The sequence below is a fragment of the Myotis daubentonii genome, chromosome 3 (genome assembly GCF_963259705.1).
Source record: "Myotis daubentonii chromosome 3, mMyoDau2.1, whole genome shotgun sequence".
Taxonomy (NCBI): domain Eukaryota; kingdom Metazoa; phylum Chordata; class Mammalia; order Chiroptera; family Vespertilionidae; genus Myotis; species Myotis daubentonii.
The window spans coordinates 2,362,371-2,381,724 of NC_081842.1; the positions used below are offsets into that span (position 1 = coordinate 2,362,371).

The following is a 19,354-nucleotide window of genomic DNA, read 5'->3' on the forward strand; positions in this document are numbered from 1 at the left end:
ACCAAACAAACAAACAAACAAAAGAAGACATTGGCGTGCAGGGCAGAGAGGGCGTTGGGGCCCAGGAGGCGGTGTGGAGGAGGCTGGGTGGCATGGAATGGCGTCATCGGGCGATGCTGGTGGGGGGGGGGGGGCGGGGGGCAGTGAGGCAGAGGGAGAGCTGGTTTGAGAATGTGATGGCGTCTCGGGTGTTTCTCTGCATCCTCGCCTGAAACACGCCTTTCAGACACGGATGTACTAGTCACCTCTTGGCTGCACTTGGGAAAGCACTGCCTGGACTGAGGGTCCGACACACATGCCAGACCCTGTCAGTGTCCCTTCGCAGCCCCCTCCCATAATCCTCTAAGGCACGGGGACACCGGGCCATCGCGGTAGCAGCTGAGGCTCGTGGAAAGCCTGTTACAGCAAGGCATTGTGCTAGCTACTGTGAGGTTAAAGCAAGGTAACGCGAGAATGTTGGTGAACATCGGAAACATGAGAAAAGTGTAAAGAAGAAAAGTTTTAAGTATTCCACCCACTATTAACATTTCAAACTATTTATTTCCAGTCTTTTCTCCATTTTCACATGCATGCATCCATTCAATCACATATATATGTTATTTATTTGTTTGTTTGTTTTTATTAATCTCAGAGAGAGGGAGGGCAGGGGAGAGAGAAAGAGAAACACTGATCAGCTGCCTCCTGCACACAGCCCGACTGGGGATGGAACCCAAAACCTGGGTAGGTGCCCTGACCGGGAATCGAACCCGCCACCTTCTGGTGTATGGGACGACGCTCCAACCGACCGAGCCACGCCAGCCAGGGCTAGGTACATACATAAGGTGGGGTCATGCTCTGTACAGTGTTATGTCCCCCATTACACTTTTGGCAAATATCATGCATGCAACAGGTGCACATGAAAAGCTTAAAGAACCGAGTGTGTGCTCGGCCCATCCCCAGCAGGCTAGGGAGGAATCTTATCGCTCCCCCTCACGCGCCCCTCTGTCCATCCCTTCCGCAGCCGCGTGAGGAAAGGACCCCTTTTCACTGTCCGTCCGCCTCCCCGTTGGCCTCGCGCAGGAGCAGCATGCCTGCCCTGGCCAACCTGACGCAGACCCTGGAGGACGCCTTCAGGAGGGTCCTGGTCGGGTACATGGACGCGTGGCGCCGGAACACCACCGCCCAGCAGGAGGCGCTGCAGGCCCGGGTGGACGCCGAGAACTTCTACTACGTCATCCTGTACCTCATGGTGATGATCGGCATGTTCTCCTTCATCGTGGTGGCCATCCTGGTGAGCACGGTGAAGTCGAAGCGGCAGGAGCACTCCAACGACCCCTACCACCAGTACATCGTGGACGACTGGAAGCAGAAGTACAAGAGCCAGATCCTGAGCCTGGAGGAGGCCGGGGCCGCCGTCCACCAGAACCCCGGCGCGGCGGGCTTCAAGATGTCCCCGTGAGCCCGGCCGGCGTGGCTCGGCGGAGACAGCCTCGGCCTGCGGACCCAAGGGTCCCGGGTTCGATTCCGGTCCAGGGCACGTCCCTGGGTCGCAGGCTCCTCCCCGGCCCAGGCCCCCTGGTTGGGCGCGCACAGGAGGCAACCAATCGAGGTGTCTCTCTCACATGGATGTTTCTCTCTGTCTCTCCATCTCCCTTCCACTCTCTCTAAAAGTCAGTGGGAAAATATCCTCGGGTGAGGATTAGCAAAAAACAAACAAAAACCCCGTCTCCCTGACAAGCGAGAAAGACAGGGAGCCGACCCCAGACGCCCGCGCCCTGGAGCCCCCCAACTCTCTGCTCAGAAGACACCTCGCTGCTCGCTGTCTGCGGAGACGCTGGGGAGACCGCGTGTTGCGTCCCCGAGGCAGGCGGCGTGTCGCTCGGTGCCCGGCGCTTGCTCATGGGAGTGGTGTGCTGTGTGAGCGCCTGTGCGGTGGCGGGGGTAGAAAGAGAGATTTGGAAAGCGCCGAGCCTTCTTACTCCGACACGTGATGTTGTATGCGGCTGATTCAACTGGTGAGTAGGATGTGTGACCCAGATGCCGAGGGTCGGAATCTACCCGGTCACTGGGCTGGCGGGAGCCTCACTGATGCACTCGGAGCACGAGTCCCGATGAAGGCGGCAGGGCCGTGGGGTCACAGCAGGTGCATCCTTCTCCTGGCACTGAACTTGCTCGGAGTCGGACGACAGCCCACCACAGGGAGGGAGAATCGTGAAGAGCTGCCCACGCAAACATTGCTAAACGGTCATTTACGGTCCCGCACAAAATGAACTCGCTAAACTTCTTAGTGTGGAAAAAGCAATAAAGGCGTGACATGCTTTATAAGCACCCTTTTCTTTTCACACAGTTTCCTTTTCCTCTCTCTACAGCGACTACCTTCACTTATGTTTGCAAAGACCAGGGGACAGAGAGCGTCTGAGCTGCTGGGGTCTGTCGCAAAGCTCGGCAGCAATCGCTTCACATCACGGAGTGTGAGGCCGGGGGCACCCCGATCATCACACGCGTGTCAGACCGTTTCACGTGCCGATGCTGAGTCTGCCCTCTGCAGATCAGGGGCCTTCACTCATTCATTCCATAAGCGCCCTTTGCCCTCTGTCCACTCAGGTCACGGGCCCGACCTCCGCAGAACAGAGGGGACGAGACCCCCTGAGCGGGAGGCACCCACCCAGCAGGGAGGCAGTCAGACCCGGAAACATCATGATGACAACTGACGGTCACAGCAGAGATCCTCACAGAGTGGGCGGAGCTAGAGCAGGGCCAGGGGCGGGCCTCAGGCCACAGTCCACTCTCTCAGGAGCTGGGGTAGGAGTTTTGGGAGACAGATGCCTGAGGCGGCTGCATGGAGCTCCCTGCCTCCTGGCTCCCCCTCCCCTCCCTCACCCCCACCTATCCCTAAGGCAGAGCAAGGCCAGCAGGGCCTCACGTCTCAGGGCAGGAGACAAAACTCAGAACAGGAGCCCTCCTTCCCGGCACTGGCTTGTGGGGTGTATTCCACCTGCGACAGGGTCTGTCTCTTCAGGGGGAGATATAATCAAGGTATCGATTCTTGTAATGAGCTGCGATTTCGCTCCAGAGGCAGGAGAGTTAGCTCAGGGGACAGAGGCCCCGGGCTCCATCCCCGCCCTTCTAAGTCAGAGCCTGTGGATATGACCTGTGGCTGACACCCGCCCCTCGCTGCTCCCCTCCCCATTTCCCGGGGCAATCAATAGTTGAGACAAATAAAAACTGGCCTCAGCCAGAGAGAGCAGCTACATTGACCTACACAACAGTTTTTGTTTTATTTTTGTGTTTTTTTTTAAAATATGTTTTTATTGATTTCAGAGAGGAAAGGAGAGGGAGAGAGATGGAAACATCAATGATGACAGAGAGTCATGGATCGGCTGCCTCCTGCATGCCCCACACTGGGGATGGAGCCCGCAGCCCGAGCAGGTGCCCCGACCTCGAATAGAACCAGCGACCTCTCGGTGGTTGCCAGGACGATGCTCTAACCACTGCGCAACCGCGGGCGGAGCGAGCAATTCTGTTACTTTCTCCTGCACAACTTGGGTTGGCGCGCGAGCCCCTGCCCCGGGCCGTCCTCTCCCGGGCGCGCCGAGCCCTCGTGCTTCTGCACGCACAGTGTCAGGGAGGCTGGGGCAGCGCGCCTGGTTCCGATCCAGCTCTGCCCGCTTCTCCACGCTCTCCAGCCCAGGCAGCTCCTCCCCCCTGCGTCCAACCGGGCTCGGTCCCGGGGCGCACGGGGTCGGGGCTCAGTGCTCCAGCTCCGCACGCGCGTTTGGTGGCGAGGATGGAAGCTGAGTTGGGAACTGCTGGGGAGCCTGAGGCCCTCCGTAGCGAGCACCAAGGATTGCGGCGCAGCTGAGGGTGGAGCGGCCCCGCGGCGCCCCGCCCTCCGGCCTCCATCTTCCTCGGGCTCGGAGAAGGGCGGAACCGGAACAGACCCGGGGCAGCACCGGGGAGCCCGCCCAGGCGGCCCGGGCCCAGTGCGCAGGCGCGGAGCGGTGCATTTCGGGACGTGTAGTTTCCGCGCCGCATTGTGGGAGTCCTGGTTTGCAAGCCCACTCGGCGCAGCGGTCCCCGCGACTTGGAGCTGTAAGTCATGACCTCTGAGTCTGCGGGGCCCTGACCGGAAGCCCGAGGGCTCTTTGGGGCGCGGGGGTGTCCGGCTTTCTCCTGGATCCCCGCCAGTCGGCCCCCGGCCGCGCGGCGCCGGCTCCCCGCCGAGTGGGGACCGGAGGGTCACGGCCCTCACCCGCCCTCCTCCCTGGCTCGGCTGTCCCGGCGCCGCGTGTAGGCTGGCACGTGGCCCGGGGTGGGTGCCGGTCAGAGGGTGCTGGTGTCCGAGGGGCTTGGGGACGAGTGCATGTTCCGGACGCCCTGTTCAGTGGAAGGGCTGGGGTGTGAGGGGGCTGGTGTTGCTCCCGAAGTTTGGGGGTCGGAGAGGACCCTGGCCGGGTTGCAGAGGCGCTGAGACCCAGGCCTCTGGCCCCGGGAACCCCGGCTGACCCGGGAGTGGGGCCCCGAGGTCGGCCAAGTGTTGCCCCTCCTCCCCGCACCCCCTTCAGGTGATGGGTGAGGGGCTGGGGTGGGAAGGGTGGAGACCGGGAGGGAGAACGGCTTGGGAGGTTGGGACTAAGGACACAGCTAAGTGGAGGCTGGCAGGAGGTCAGACACCAGAGCGGGGACCCCCCTGGACACCCCGAGTCCGCCGGGTGTGCCAGGAGGAAGTAGGTCGCGGGCAATACAGTCCATGTCGCTTCAGGTGGCCTAGCCACAGTCGGCGAGTAGCTTTTCTGTCTTTCGAGAAATCCGGCCAAAGAAAAAATCAGGATATTTTTGCAGTAAAGGAAATAGAACTATTTCTCTCGAAGCCATTATGAGCTCAAATGTTTTTATTGATTTTTTTAGAGGAAGGGAGAGGGAGAGGGAGAAACATCAATGAGAGAGAATCATCCATCGGCTGCCTCCTGCCCGCCCCGCACTGGGGATCTTGATGGGAAAGGAACCCGGACCGGGGCCAACGCTCTATCCACTGAGCCAAACCGGTTCGGGCTATTTTTTAGTTTTGAGCTAAGACTGAATAGTTCCAGGGGAGTTTAAAGTGCCTGCACTACTTAGGTTGACTTGAGCCTCAGCGTTGTCCCCAGCTTGGCGTTTGCAGACAGCAGCTGCCTCCCGTTTCTAATTGCACCCGGTGTTCAGATGGAGTCAGAGCACACGGGCCGGATATTTTTAGCCTCCTCAGCTTTCATTTGCTGAAGTCCTGCGAGGCCTGCAGAGTGGGAGCATGTCACTGAGGGAGATGAGGACCCCCCCCCCCCCGCCACAATGTGGATGGAGGCAGAAGGTGCGAGGAGCCACGCTGATCTGCCTCTCCTCTCCCGCCCTCACCGCACCCCAACACTGTTTGCAGGTTGACCTTCTGTGTTTCCTAAAGAGCGTGGGTTGTATCACTCCAGGCGTGAAGTCGAGGCAGGTGCCAGTATGTTTTTACTGTCTGGTTCCGTGATATCAGAGAGAATAGAATGGTGGCTTCCGAATTCCAGAGTTGCAGCATTGTTCTTTGGATTCTGATTTTTTTTAGAAAATATATTTTTATTGAATTCAAGAGGGAGAGAGGGAGAGAGAGAGAGAGAGATGGAAACATCAATGGTGAGAGAATCATTGATCGGCTGCCTCCTGCACACCCCACTACTGGGAATCAAGTCCACAACCTGGGCATGTGCCCCTGACTGGAATCAAACCCAGGACCCTTCAGTCTGCAGGCCGATGCTCTATCCACTGAGCCACACCGGCCAGGGCTGGGTTCTGATTTTTAAAATGAGGACACTGGCTCAGAGAGGTTCACGACTTGCCCCAGGTCACATGCCCTGCCTTGGGTGCCACCGGGAATAGAGTGCAGTGCAGATGCCGGCTCCCCTGGTGCTCGGGCGGTCTCTAGACCATGGCCGCTGTCTTGCAGTGACTACATTTTTCACAGGATGTCGCTTGTGTACAGTCTTCAGCTTGGCCTGTCCATTAGCGGAAGGAGAGGGCTTTATCATGACCGTCATGGTTGACGTTTCTGTACCGTGGGCTGAGGGTGGTGCCCAGGGTTTCTCCTCCAGTCCCGAAGGCGGACTTACAGCTGAGGGAGCCGAGGTTGAGAGGGGCCAGGTGACGTGTCCACGGCCACACCACTAGTGAGCGCACCTAGTACAACAGCTTCTCCAACCACGTCTGTCCTTCTGTCCAGTGTTGTTTCATTACAACATTGATGAGGTGTCGTAGGAACTTAACTCTTGTTTATATTCATCAGCCTCCTGTAAAATGGGGTCCACTCTTTGTCATTTCGCTTGAAGTTGCAGAACCAATTGCCTGTTGTGGGAGGCCTCGCTGTACATGGTTGTCAGAGGGCCAGACAACAGGGTGTCCTTTTCATCTACTTCCTCCTGTAAATATTTTGGACCTATTTGTTGTCCTTGACCTTGGGAATCAAGGTATGTAGTGGGGAACAGCCAAGCTCACCTCCTGTATGTGTACACAACTCAGAGGAGTTGTAAAATGTACACAACCCTCAAATATTTTGTTTTCATTCACAACATGGCCAATCCCTGAGATTATTTGAGATTACTCGAGGTGGAAACTCTAGCAACACTTCAGCGCAGATCAGAATCTGCTGCTACTTAAAGACAAACGGGCCATTTACACAGGAAGGTCAGCGCTGACCTTCAATCACACGTAAACAGATGATGGTGTGAATTCCTGTTGCTAGCTTATCTGACTTTGCAGAAGTCATGGGGAAAACTTGGCTATCTTGTGCCAACGCCCAGCTTTTCAGGATACCGTGACCTTGAATAGATGAGGTTTGAATTTTTTAGAGAGAGAGGAAGGGAGTGAGAGAGAAACATCAATGTGGGAGCAAAACATCAATCGGCCGCCTCCTGCACGCCCCTTCCTGCCCCAGGGATTGAGCCAGAAACCCAGGCATGTGCCCTGACCAGGAATTGAACCGGCAACCCTTTCAGTGCCCAGTACGACACCCAACCGAGCCATACCGGCCAGGGCTGAACTTTTTATATTTAGATGCTTTTGTAAGTGAAAAGGTTTTCTATGAAACATCTCTGAAGTTTGTCTTTTCTCCATTCTGAAGGCCTATGAGGCTTTCCACTGTTTCTCTTCATTTTAGTGGTGAGTATATTTAAAGAAAAGCATTCGTGTGGATTTTGAGGGCAGAGCTCTCTGCCTCCATCAGGCTGAGACTGTGGGGCCAGACTGGAGGGTTGAGTCCCAGCCCCCCTGCCTGTGACCCTGGACGTGTTTCATAAACTGTCCCGGGCTCAGGAGTGGCGACGGTGAACTCCCCTCGGAGGGCTGGTGTGAAGGCTGAGTGAGTGGGCGCATCACTGCCCTCAGCCTGGCTGGGCACCGCGGCGCGAAGCTGTACGTCTCCACGTTCCAGGAGCAGGAGGGGCCTGGGCCCGGCCAGTCCGACACCCCCTTTCTTCGTTTGCAGATGGGACCGAGGCCCCAAGAGGGAAGTCGCCCGAGTGTGTAGTGTCTGCATCCCGAGCTCAAGCCTTCTGACTCCTGGGGTATGTGTCACCGTCTCGAAATAGTGACAGCGAGGCCTCAGAGCCGTCCTGCGCTCCGCCGTGTCCCTGCCCGCCACGCCCTGCCCCACTTCCCCGGGCCCCGCACTTTAGGCGGGGATTCTAGGCCGCAATGGCTTTCTCAGGCAACGTTTCCCGCATCGTGTACTCCCTTCCCTCCGGATAGTTTTGAAAAACCTAGATTCGCTTGATTAACACTCGGGGGACCCGAGAAAGCCTCTCACCCTCAGAGCAGGAGGGGGTGGAGGGACCGACTTTGGCCCTGGGCTCTTACGTCCCTAGTGAGTGGAGTGGGAGCGCCTGTCCCCGTGGGAGCGGCAGGGCCCCTCTGCTTGCGGCCGTGCTCCCGTTCCCAGCAGGTCAGCCAGATCCTTCTGCCCAACAAGCCGCGCCTGTCCGGGCTCTGACCCAGGCTGCGGCTCCTCACCGGCCCCGGGCCAGCTTGCTGGGGACACTGAGCCTCCTCTCTGCGAAGCTCGCTCTTTGCTCATCATGGACAGTCCACCCCCACCCCCACCCCCACCCCAACCTGTTTCCTCTCTTCCCTCCAGACCAGCACGCCTGGCGCCCAGCTCCTCCCCGTCTGCTGGCCGGGTCTGCGTCCGCCAGGAGTGACGTCACCGTGGGTCCAGCATGAACTGGGAGGTGAGCGCGCTTTTACACGGGTGGCTCGGGGGGTTTCTTCCCCCTGATGGTAGAAATTCGGAATGAGAAGAAGTCGACGCAAGCAGGAATCGTAGTTCATATTTGGACTTAAGTTAAACATGCAGGTGCACGGCCTTAAGTTAAACATGCAGGTGCACGGGCTTAAGTTAAACATGCAGGTGTCCACGGCCTTAAGTTAAACATGCAGGTATGCACGGCCTTAAGTTAAACATGCAGGTATGCACGGCCTTAAGTTAAACATGCAGGTATGCACGGCCTTAAGTTAAACATGCAGGTGTGCACGGGCTTAAGTTAAACATGCAGGCGCATGGAGGGGGCCAGGCCCCCTTAGAGGGGCCCACGGCCGGCCTCGGATCGGCCCCTCGTCTTGCAAAGCCCACGCCTTCAGAGTGAGCCACGGCTTCACACTCCGGTTTCCTTACGGTGGACCGCGGTCACGGGAGCGTCTGCATACGAAGTCGCCCCAGATCTGCGTGCTGTTCTTTACATTTCTGTTGCCAACAAGTGGGTTTTTCTTTTCCACCTGAAACGTGGAACTGCATGGGAGGCATCCACCTGGGTTGTCATGGACACCGCCTCTGTACAGAGTCACACTCGTCCGTGTCGTGTTGCAGTCAGTCATCTCCCGTGACAGCAGGTGCAGCTGACCCTGGCTGGGGAGTGAACACGCCTGAGCCCTGGGAGGCACGGGTCGGTGCTGGGAGCACAGGTTCAAGGGCAGCACAGAGGCGCCTGCTAGCGAGCAGCCGTGGGAGAAGGGTGTCTTGAGTGTCGTGTGAAATCCTGAAACAGGTGGGGTTAGCTGGGGGTTGGTCACAGGACAGCCACTAAAATATATGTCCTTGTAGACACTTTGAAAAGTAGGAAGTCAGAGAGAAATCATGCGTCGTCATCCCACCCAGAGAGCGACTACGAACAGTGTTGGTGTATTTTTGCATGTATGTAAATGTGATATGTGTATTTTAAACTTAGGACCTTGTTTTTTTTCAATTATAAGCATTTCCTTGTTTGAAACATCCCTGGGTTTCTCTTGCGAGAAGATGTGGAAAGGTCTGGAAGCAGGATGGGGGAGTACACACCCCTCCTTCCTAGCTCCTGGGGTGCGGGGTTGGGGGGCTTCAGGAGGCCGTGGGGCCTGTCCAGGGGTCCACTGTCTCAGAAGCCCTGGACCCCAGACGAGGCGATCAGGACTCGGGGGGCAGGGCCTCCCCTGTGCTCACCAGGCCTGTTTGCCGCAGCTGTCTCACTCACCCCCTAAGGTCTGCACGTATGGAGGGATTTGTTAGAAATCAAAGGAAGGGGGTTCACCCAGCTGAAGCTTAGCGCCCCAGGGGCAGGCCAGGCCCTGACCCTTCGCTTCAGCCCTGTCTCTGGTGTCCTTGACCCTGGCTGCCCTGCTCTGCCTTCTCGTTCCCGAAACTGCTGCCTCCTGCCGCCTCCTCTCTGGAACCTCTAAGGAGAGAGCAAGCAGGCACCCGCGCCCCCGGGCCTGTTGGTGGTGGTTCCGTCTCAGTGGGTTTCCTGGCTCTGCCCGCCGTCGGATCCACATGCCGTAGCTGCTGCCGCGCAGTTGCGTGGCGGCTCTGGGGACCGTGGCTGGCACTATGGCGGGGCCGGGGCTGGGGCTGGGACGTGGGCAGGGATGCAGCAGGACTGCACGGCTCGCGCAGAGATTGCCAGAACTGGAGAGAGCGGCTTTCCCAGTATCCGTGAAGCTCAGCTGCCTAGAAATCCCAGGAACATAGCAAGAGGCATGTATTTATGGCAACAAACTGTTTTTTCCTCCCAGGAGGTAAAATAAGGTGCCGTTTAGTAGCTGGTTTAGAAGCGTGCAGCCGAGCCTCGTCTGTAAAATGGGACCTGCAGGATTGCAGCGGGAGGGGAGGGAGGACTGGAAACCAGTAGTCGAAGCTGCTTGTGTTGGAGTAAAAGTTTCATTTTGTGAAGTGTTAGGACTTCGGTTCTCCTGCCAGAGCGACTGGCCGGTGTGCTTGCCCGCTCCTGTGGGCGTGATTGGGGTCAGCTGCTGTCCAGTCACTCAGAGTTCGTGTTCTCGCTGTTTAGTTCGTTGAGAACAATTGAGATATTCGGTTCCTCCTTTTGATTTCCAGTATATTCCTGCCCTGTTAGGTCACAGCTTCCTCAGAAGCACAGGCAGCCCGTGACCTAGCTTCAGAGGAAGTGGGCAGTGCAGGCGGGAGCGTCTGTGTTTGCAGCTCCGTGTGAATGGTGTGTTTGCGGCTCCGTGGGAATGGTGTGTTTGCAGCTCCGTGGGATTGATGTGTTTGCAGCTCCGTGTGAATGGTGTGTTTGCAGCTCCGTGTGAATGGTGTGTTTGCGGCTCCGTGGGAATGGTGTGTTTGCGGCTCCGTGGGAATGGTGTGTTTGCGGCTCCGTGGGAATGGTGTGTTTGCGGCTCCGTGGGAATGGTGTGTTTGCGGCTCCGTGGGAATGGTGTGTTTGCAGCTCCGTGGGAATGGTGTGTTTGCAGCTCCGTGGGAATGGTGTGTTTGCAGCTCCGTGGGAATGGTGTGTTTGCAGCTCCGCGGGAATGGTGTGTTTGCAGCTCCGCGGGAATGGTGTGTTTGCAGCTCCGTGGGAATGGTGTGTTTGCAGCTCCGCGGGAATGGTGTGTTTGCAGCTCCGTGGGAATGGTGTGTTTGCAGCTCCGTGGGAATGGTGTGTTTGCGGCTCCGTGGGAATGGTGTGTTTGCGGCTCCGTGGGAATGGTGTGTTTGCGGCTCCGTGTGAATGGTGTCTTTGCGGCTCCGTGTGAATGGTGTGTTTGCGGCTCCGTGTGAATGGTGTGTTTGCGGCTCCGTGGGAATGGTGTGTTTGCGGCTCCGTGGGAATGGTGTGTTTGCGGCTCCGTGGGAATGGTGTGTTTGCGGCTCCGCGTGAATGGTGTGTTTGCAGCTCCGTGGGAATGGTGTGTTTGCAGCTCCGTGTGAATGGGTGTGTTTGCGGCTCCGTGGGAATGGTGTGTTTGCGGCTCCGTGGGAATGGTGTGTTTGCGGCTCCGTGTGAATGGTGTGTTTGCGGCTCCGTGGGAATGGTGTGTTTGCGGCTCCGTGGGAATGGTGTGTTTGCGGCTCCATGGGAATGGTGTGTTTGCGGCTCCGTGGGAATGGTGTGTTTGCGGCTCCGTGGGAATGGTGTGTTTGCGGCTCCGTGGGAACTGGCGTACAGGGTGTCCTTACTTTTGTTTGCTTTTTACCTTCTGCGCCAGTGCTCATGGGAGGTGGGAACCAAGAGGAAATGGGGGGGACTGGAGCTGGGAATCTAGAGGGAGGGGCTGCCCAGCTCCCTGTGCAGGCCGAGAGACAGATGCTCGGAACAGCCGGGTGTCGCCCAGTCACTCAGCCGGTGGCAGCGCAGAGCGGGCCCACCCGCCGCCTCCAGAACAGGGTCCTGAGTCTGCAGCCCCGGGCAGGCCTGGCAGGAAGGGCGGCGCCGGGCTGGATTGTCAGCGACGTGGGGCCGGGGACCTCGTACGTGGTCGCACACAGTCGCACGTTTAGAACGGCTTCTTCCTTCCCAGGTGCTGGATCACGTGCCCCTGCTGCTGTACATCTTGGCAGCGAAAACATTGATTCTCTGCCTGGCATTTGCCGGAGCCAAAGCATACCAAAGGAAGAGGTTGGAAGCCAGAGAGCGACAGCTGGAAGCGGAGAAGAAGTCGGAGAAGAAAGCGCGCTAACGGGAGCCACAGGTGCGGCTTGCGGGTGGGAGATGCAGGCGGGCGGCCCAGCCGTGTCCCTCGGGTCTAAGGTGGGTGGGGAGGGGCGCACCAGCTGTCAAGCGCTCGGGGAGACGGGGAGATGGGGAGAGTCCTGACCCTCATGCCTGTCCCGATGAGCCAGGAGCTCAGGGTTGGTCCCCACCCAGCCTGTGATTCTCCCTCGTTGAGGGCCGGGCACTTCAGGGTGGAGGGGTGGCGCCACAGGGCTCGGGGAATCGAGTGAAAGCTGCGCCTTCTCCCCGGAGAAGCACGCTCTGAAACACCTGCAGGGGTGCGGAGAAGCTCAACAGGGGGTGGGGAGGAGGCGGGTCACAGGCCTGAAGCCCGCCTGCACCTCCGGTGAGGCCCTGCTGTGGGTCTTCAGGGTGAAGTGTGGCTGCAGGGGTCCTCACCCAGCTCACGCTCGCCCCTGCTGCTGCCCGCCCTGCAGCAGCCGGACCTGGGCCTCGGAGCAGCCGGACCCGGCCTCGGAGCAGCCCGCGTGGCCAGGCCACAGCAGCTCCTGTGGTGGGAGCCGCCTTGTTAAAGAGATGCTCCATCGGCTGGACCTCGGGAGCCGGACCCCGTAGGGGAAGAGGGAGCGCGTCCAAGTGAAAGGTGAGGGCCGCTTGCACAGAACGTGGGCTGAGTTTTGTGGGGAACCGAGAAGGGGGGGTCCATCACACTTCTCCCTCCCTCGAACGCCAGTGGCTGGGGGGCGCGGGGGGGGGGGGGGGGGCTGATGGCTGAGCTGGGGGCTGGGGATTTGGGAAGAAAGAAAATCGTGATACCAAAAGTATGGGTGGAAACCCTTTTCTGGAAAATGAAAAAAAGAAAGTACGTTTATAAGAGACTAGTGGCCCGGTGCACAAAGTTCGTGCACATTAAAAGGGAATTAATTAGAGGAAATATTTTAATATTGCTATTTGCCCTTTATAATAGAAGTGTCAGCAATGAACAAAAATTAGTAAAATGTATATGAATATCTCCCTCCTGTCAGAGTCTGGGGTGCACTGTGGGATCCAGAGTCAAGTCCCCGCCCACCCACGTGCCCCTCAAAATTGCATGAGACCCAGACCTGGCCAGCCCCACCCCCGTCAAGCCCTGCTAGGTGGGGGGGCACGGCCTCAGGTTCCCCCAGCGCATCCTCAGGTCCCCTGGCCCAGCCTCAGGTCCCCCGGCCCTGGCATGAGGGCATGACAACCATTTGCATATTAGCTCTTTATTATATAGGATGAGCTCAGTGGTGTCTGAGCCAGAGTGGCTGCACATGAGTGCTGTGCTGAGCAAGTGGGGCGTCCGCGCTGCTGATCAGACGGCTCCTGCTTCCCACCGGCCCTTCCCCCAGACGCTGCTCCACACGGCGGCCCTCTCCCCGGACGCTGCTCCACACAGCGGACCTCTCCCCTAGACGCACCACACGGCGCCACGTGGAGAGTGGACTCGCCGAGGAGAAGAAACTCCCGAGGGTAACTCCCAGCTGCAGCGGAACTAAAGTGATGGGACCTGGCAGAGGCTTTAAGAACCTGTGTTTTCTCTAGTAAAGTAAACACCTGGACAAAGGCGTCTCTGGTCTTTGGGATCGGCCGGCGTGTGTGTGTGTGTGTGTGTGTGTGTGTGTGTGTGTGTGTGTGTCCGTGTCCCTGTCTGTCTGTCTCTCTCACACGCACACCCTGTGCTGTGCGGCAGGGAGTTCTGCAAACCCACAGCTGCTGTAGGTTCTCACCCCCCCCCCCCCGCCCCAGGGCTGGGCTGTAGAAGTGGCCACGCTGTGGGGAGGAAGCCTCCGCTGCACGCCCTCACCCTCCGCCCTCTGACCTCCGCCCTCTGACCTGCTGCCCTGCTCCCCTGTTTTCTCCTCTTCCCAGGAACTTGGCCCTTGGTGCTTTCATTGGGGCAGGCAGAGGCTGTGCGCTCACGGGGCAGGGGTGGCGTGGCCTGCGGGCCTTACTGCCCAGCCAGTCGGACAGTGAAGTGATGGATAAGGGACCAAGTCTGAGACAGGAGTAGAGACGGGCCCTGGTTCCTGGTGACCAGGGACCCATCATTAGCCGTGAACGGCCACTTTGTGGGGTGGGGGTGGGGGTGGGGCTCCTCCTGTTTCGCGTGACGCGCTGTGGGCAGGTCTCCACTCCTCACAGCCGGGCTCCCGTGGAGGGAGCTCGTTCGTGCTCACTGCCCTGCCGCGTGCGGGGCTTGTCTGACTGAAGGAGGTCACGTGTGTAAAACTGGTTGTGAACAATGAGAAGGAGAGGAGAGCATGCCTGGGCGGCGGCAGCCCCACTGGCCAGCCTGGCTCCCTCCACCCAGTGGAGCCTGGACCCGGGGTGGGCAAGGCCAGGGCAGCGGCCTCCAGGGCGGCACTGCCGTCCCCTCGGGTCGCGCTGGCCCACGGGAGGCCGTGGGATGCGGTTGTTGGGGATGCCCGGGCTCCGTCAGCCAACCTCGGGAGGACATCCGTGGGGTCGCTGTCATCGTCACCCACCGTGTGTGGCTGCCCCGAAAGGGATGGGGCTGTACCGCCGTCTCCCCCGCCCGCCCGCCCGCCAGCAATGAACTCCCTGACTTCCTGCTGCTGGTCTTGAGGGCAGAGCTGGTGTCCTTTGCTCGGTGTCTGGCAGCGTGTCTGCGGGGCACAGGGAGGGTTTCCCTAAGGAGCAGACAGGAAGGGAGGTCGGTGTTCGGTCTGAACGAGGACACGCTGAGCCCGGACTCGTCGGGCAGGGGCACCGCGTATGGAGGCCCAGGCACCCAGGGCGGCCGGTGCCAGCGTTTCCGAGCCCTCGCCCCTCAGGGCCTCGGGGAAGCAGTGACGCGCCCAGAGCCCCGTAGTCAATCAGCTGAAGCTCGAGTCCCATCGCGGTCCCGTGACCCGCAGGCCCTCGGTGCCTTCCTGCCGGCAGGCGGCGCGTTCCTTAGGTCCGAGGGCGGCTGCGTGTCCTCTTCACCCCTGCGGTTCACGTGGCGTGAGGCTCAGCTGACATCAGACCAGACAACTGGCAAAACTGCCACCCCAGAAATCAGTGTCGACACAGAACAGCAGGAGGCGGGAGACCCTGAAAGACGGGTTTGCGGTGGGAAAACAGGGAAGGCTTTCTCGGTGATCAGGTGAGCAGGATGCACCAGCAAGAGCTGCTCTTGCCGAAACCGGTTTGGCTCAGTGGATAGAGCGTCGGCCTGCGGACTGAAAGGTCCCAGGTTTGATTCCGGTCAAGGGCATGTACCTGGGTTGCGGGCACATCCCCAGTAGGAGATGTGCAGGAGGCAGCTGATCGATGTTTCTCTCTCATCGATGTTTCTAACTCTCTATCTCTCTCCCTTCTTCTCTGTAAAAAATCAATAAAATATATTTAAAAAAAAAAAAAAAGAGCTGCTCTTGTTTGAAAAGCAAAACCACCCAACACGAGCTCAGGGTCCCACTCCTCCGCGGCCTGGCTTCAGGTGAGCAAAGTGGGCAGGGGACCGGCCTCTGAGCAGAGGAGGAGAGGAGCACGGCTGGGTCCGTGGGTCATGTGGGGCCGGACACGGGTGGGCGCACTACTTAACTGCGACTTCGTGGGGCCTGCACACGCTCCTCCGTGTTTCTGAGACCTACACGCTGAGCACGGTCTTGAGCTCCGTTCACCGTGCTCACCAGGCCCCCTGAGCTGAGCTGCCCCGTCCGCCCCTGGCCCAGCCCTCAAAGCCGCCTCAACACAAGAGTCCAGACCCCTCAGCTACCAGGACGCTTTACTGAGCCGAAGCCCTTCGCCCACGCCCCCGGGAACCGCGGTCCGCGCGGCGTCCCTGCGCGGTCGCCGTGGGAGTACCAGTGGCTGCCGTGGTCCGGAGTCGAGCCCAGGGAGGCCGTGGGCCGTGACCGCGCCTGGGCCCAGCCTGGCTGCCCAGCGAGGACGCGCCCTTAAGAGAACTTGCCGAGGTAGTAGTTCTCCCACCTGCGCACTTTGTTGATGAGGGTCCTCCACTTGCTGGGGCCGATGCTCTCCATCCCTTTGCTGATGAGGTCACTGAGGAGGAGGAACTGGTACGTGTAGAGGCTGTCGATGGACTTCAGGCAGAACTCCTTCCGGTGGCTGATGATGAACCACTTGAGCGCAGACCAGGCCAGGTCCAGCGGGTTCAGGTAGCTGTACGGGGGAGGCAGGCAGAGCAGCTCGTGCCCACGGGCCTTGGCCACGTCGGGGCAGCAGGCGATGCTCGTCAGGTGGACGGCGGACCGGGCGCGGGCCTGGGCCTGGGGCTCCCCGTCCTCGTTGGGCCTGGCGTCCGGCCACCGGGCGTCCTTGACCACGATGGCGCACTTCCCGTAGGTCTTCCTCACCGCCTCGCAGAACTCGGCGAAGAAGCCGTCCTCCGGGCGGACGCTCAGCTCGTCTCTCAGGAACACCCGGTACCGCCATGGCACCCAGCCCCGGCTGCCCCCCGCGTGCACCACGCACCAGCTCGGACTCGGCACGCGGAGCTCGCCCCTGACGTCCTCCCCCGTGGCCAGGCTCTCGGGGATCTCTGTTTCCCCCAGGTACACCGTCGTAAACCCGTCAAACTGCAGCGCTCTCAGCATCTTCAGGTACTGGAGGCATTGCTTCCTCTTGACACTGTCCAACGGACTCCTGATGACGATGTTTCTAAAGAGAGGGTGTGCGCAGCGGGGCATGGCGCTCCCCCGTCTCCATCTGTGCGTTCTGCCCGGAGCGGGGCGATGACCTCACAAAGGCCTTCTCACTGCTGGGCCCGCCCACGGACACGCCAGGGCGATGACCCCACAAGGGCCTTCCTGCTGGGCCTGCCCACGGACACACTGGGATGTGAGACCATCACGGGACACGTTCAGAACAGTTCCCTCTGGCTGACATGATCCGTCCCCCATGGGAGATGTGTGTGTGGCTTCTGCCTGAGGCCGGCATGGTGGGCAGCTGTTCGTCTGCCAGGGCTGCCGTGACAGTGTCGCCGGCTGCTTGGCTTAGACGGGGTCACTTTCCCACAGTCCTGGGGGGGTCCCAGGTCAGGTGCTGGCGGGTCGGGGTTCGCCCGCCGCCTCTCCGTGGCTGGTAGATGGTGCCTCCTCCCCGTGTCCCCCAGGTCTTCCCGCTGCTGTGAGCACAGGGAGAAGGGCGCTTGCCCAGCCCTGGAGGTGGCGGCTGGAACCCCGGGGCCTGAGAGGAACTGATGGGGACTCAGTGCACGGCCAGCAGCCGCCCCTGCAGAGACGATGCAGAGGCCTGGCCAGCGCCTGGGTGGGGCCGGGGTGGCCTGCTCAGCCGCAGCGCGGGGCCTGGACAGAAGCAAACCATTGCACCGAGGCCAGAACCTCCCAGAACCTAGAGAGCCCTTCTTCTTCCTGTCCTGCCTCCTTGGATGCGAACCAGCCTCCTCCAGTCCCCTCCCACCTCGGAGTCGAGGTGAGGAAGGACCGCCAGGGGGCAGTGTGGCCATGTCTCCACGTGACTTAAGGCAGCACCTCAGCTCCTTCCCTGACCCAGCCAGAGCCCTGCAGCCCCAGAGGGCACCCGCCCCTTCCCAGGGAGGCCCTCCTCTGGGACTGCTCTCCTCGGGCACATTCTGCTCTTCGTTCATTCCCTGCCCAGTGGCTCGTGTTCTACAGGGACACTGACATGCTTCCCTCATCCCAAGATGCAGTGACAGACACCCTAACAGCAGGTCTGGCTGCGGTTCTGCTGGGCGGTCGTCTGCCCGGCACAGATCAGTCATCAAAAACGGGATATTTGTGAACTAGGGGTACCCCCCCCCCAATAAAACGGAAGCAGTTGCCACACATGCGAATAGGCGTGTGCATGTGCCAGTTGGGTCTCACTCCGCAGACCCGGTTGCATGGGAGGCATCCCGGTTGTTTCTTTCAGCCATCACACCGGGCTCGGGCATTGTCGGGCTCCTGATCCCACTCCCGAGGCCAGGGCCATGGCAGGGCCAGGGGCCACCCTCCACTCTGGCCATTGTGTGCACAGCTCCAATCCTCTGGCCCCCCGCCGGGGCACTGGGCTCCTGCTGGGACACGGAATGTCAAGGAGAGAGACCCACGGAGGCCCGAGCGGTCGCCCTCCCCCTCCTCACCTTGCAGGAAATCGAGGTGTATTCGTGGGAAGGGCACAGGAACTTTGGGATCTGAGGGACCGAGCTTTGAACTTCCCGCGGGCCGTGTGACAATGAGCCGATCTCTTCGCCGCTCGGGGCCTCACTTCCCTAATCTTGCCACCCACGCGTGTGAGGGCATCAGCTCCGCTGGCCAGCGTCCTAGCACTTGGTAGTGTTTGTACATGTTTGCTTTCTTCCTATGGCACCGTCATGGGCACCGCTTGCCCACCTGCTTCCATCCCCCTCCCCCGCAGCACCGTGGGTGTGGTTCAGGTGTGGCCTGTCTGCCCAGACACTCAGGTTCTGCCCCAGGGAGGAAGCCACACCTGGCTGCCTGGGACGGAAGCAGCCTCAGGACTCCCGCGTGGACTTCAGGAACTCGGGCTGCAAGGGGGCCAGACCTGCTCCCCTGCGCCTCTCCCGGAGCAGAGCTGTCCTCTGTCCTCACGCACAAAGCCTCACCGACCCTTGTCCGGACACATCAGCCCGGCGGGAGCACAGCCTGGCTGCCCGCTGGGTCCCACTGACTTGCTTCTGCTGATTAAACTTCCTAATATAATTCCATCACCATCAGTATCAACCATCATCACCACCACCACCATCAGTATCAACCATCATCACCACCACCATGACTCAGCATCAACCATCATCACCACCACCATGACTCAGCATCAACCATCATCACCACCACCACCACCATCTACATCAACTTCCCCACCACCATCAGTATCAACCATCATCACCACCACCACCATCTACATCAACTTCCCCACCACCATCAGTATCAACCATCATCACCACCACCACCATCTACATCAACTTCCCCACCACCATCAGTATCAACCATCATCACCACCACCATGACTCAGCATCAACCATCAGCACCACCACCACCATCTACATCAACTTCCCCACCACCATCAGTATCAACCATCATCACCACCACCACCATCTACATCAACTTCCCCACCACCATCAACATCAACCATCAGCACCACCACCACCATCTACATCAACTTCCCCACCACCATCAGTATCAACCATCATCACCACCACCATTTACATCAACTTCCCCACCACCATCAACATCAACCATCAGCACCACCACCACCATCTACATCAACTTCCCCACCACCATCAGTATCAACCATCATCACCACCACCATTTACATCAACTTCCCCACCACCATCAACATCAACCATCAGCACCACCACCACCATCTACATCAACTTCCCTACCACCATCAGTATCAACCATCATCACCACCACCACGACTCAGCATCAACCATCAGCACCACCACCACC

General features: G+C 59.5%; 3 protein-coding genes across 11 annotated transcripts; 2 read left to right on the forward strand and 1 right to left on the reverse strand.

Annotated features, from left to right (window-relative positions):
• Positions 1–644: 644 nt before the first annotated feature.
• On the forward strand, positions 645–1,507 carry KCNE2 (potassium voltage-gated channel subfamily E regulatory subunit 2). The gene has a single exon (XM_059685943.1). It carries the CDS (start codon positions 830–832, stop codon positions 1,436–1,438), a length of 609 nt encoding a protein of 202 aa, XP_059541926.1. The 5' UTR covers positions 645–829; the 3' UTR covers positions 1,439–1,507.
• A 2,250-nt stretch (positions 1,508–3,757) lies between these two features.
• On the forward strand, positions 3,758–13,523 carry SMIM11 (small integral membrane protein 11). 9 transcript variants are annotated; one of them, XR_009451728.1, is made up of 6 exons: positions 3,758–4,071; positions 7,475–7,553; positions 8,123–8,216; positions 11,779–11,949; positions 12,344–12,576; positions 13,192–13,523. XR_009451728.1 is itself a non-coding variant. In XM_059686401.1 (6 exons), exons 3-4 carry the CDS (start codon positions 8,205–8,207, stop codon positions 11,935–11,937), a joined length of 171 nt encoding a protein of 56 aa, XP_059542384.1. In that variant the 5' UTR covers positions 3,758–4,071; positions 7,475–7,553; positions 8,123–8,204; the 3' UTR covers positions 11,938–11,949; positions 13,307–13,314; positions 13,375–13,523. The 9 variants fall into 9 exon arrangements, 2 of the variants coding, with proteins under 2 accessions (XP_059542384.1, XP_059542383.1); XM_059686401.1 differs by lacking the exon at positions 12,344–12,576 and having other exon boundaries at positions 13,307–13,314; positions 13,375–13,523; XR_009451727.1 differs by having other exon boundaries at positions 3,760–4,071; positions 12,410–12,576.
• A 2,217-nt stretch (positions 13,524–15,740) lies between these two features.
• On the reverse strand, positions 15,741–16,612 carry C3H21orf140 (chromosome 3 C21orf140 homolog). Its single transcript, XM_059686387.1, has one exon. It carries the CDS (start codon positions 16,610–16,612, stop codon positions 15,860–15,862), a length of 753 nt encoding a protein of 250 aa, XP_059542370.1. The 3' UTR covers positions 15,741–15,859.
• Positions 16,613–19,354: the final 2,742 nt, after the last annotated feature.

Bases quoted from the DNA above. Each gene is read 5' to 3' on its own strand.
- KCNE2 (XM_059685943.1), top strand. From the start codon at position 830: ATGCTCTGTACAGTGTTATGTCCCCCATTACACTTTTGGCAAATATCA.
- C3H21orf140 (XM_059686387.1), bottom strand. From the start codon at position 16,612: ATGCCCCGCTGCGCACACCCTCTCTTTAGAAACATCGTCATCAGGAGT.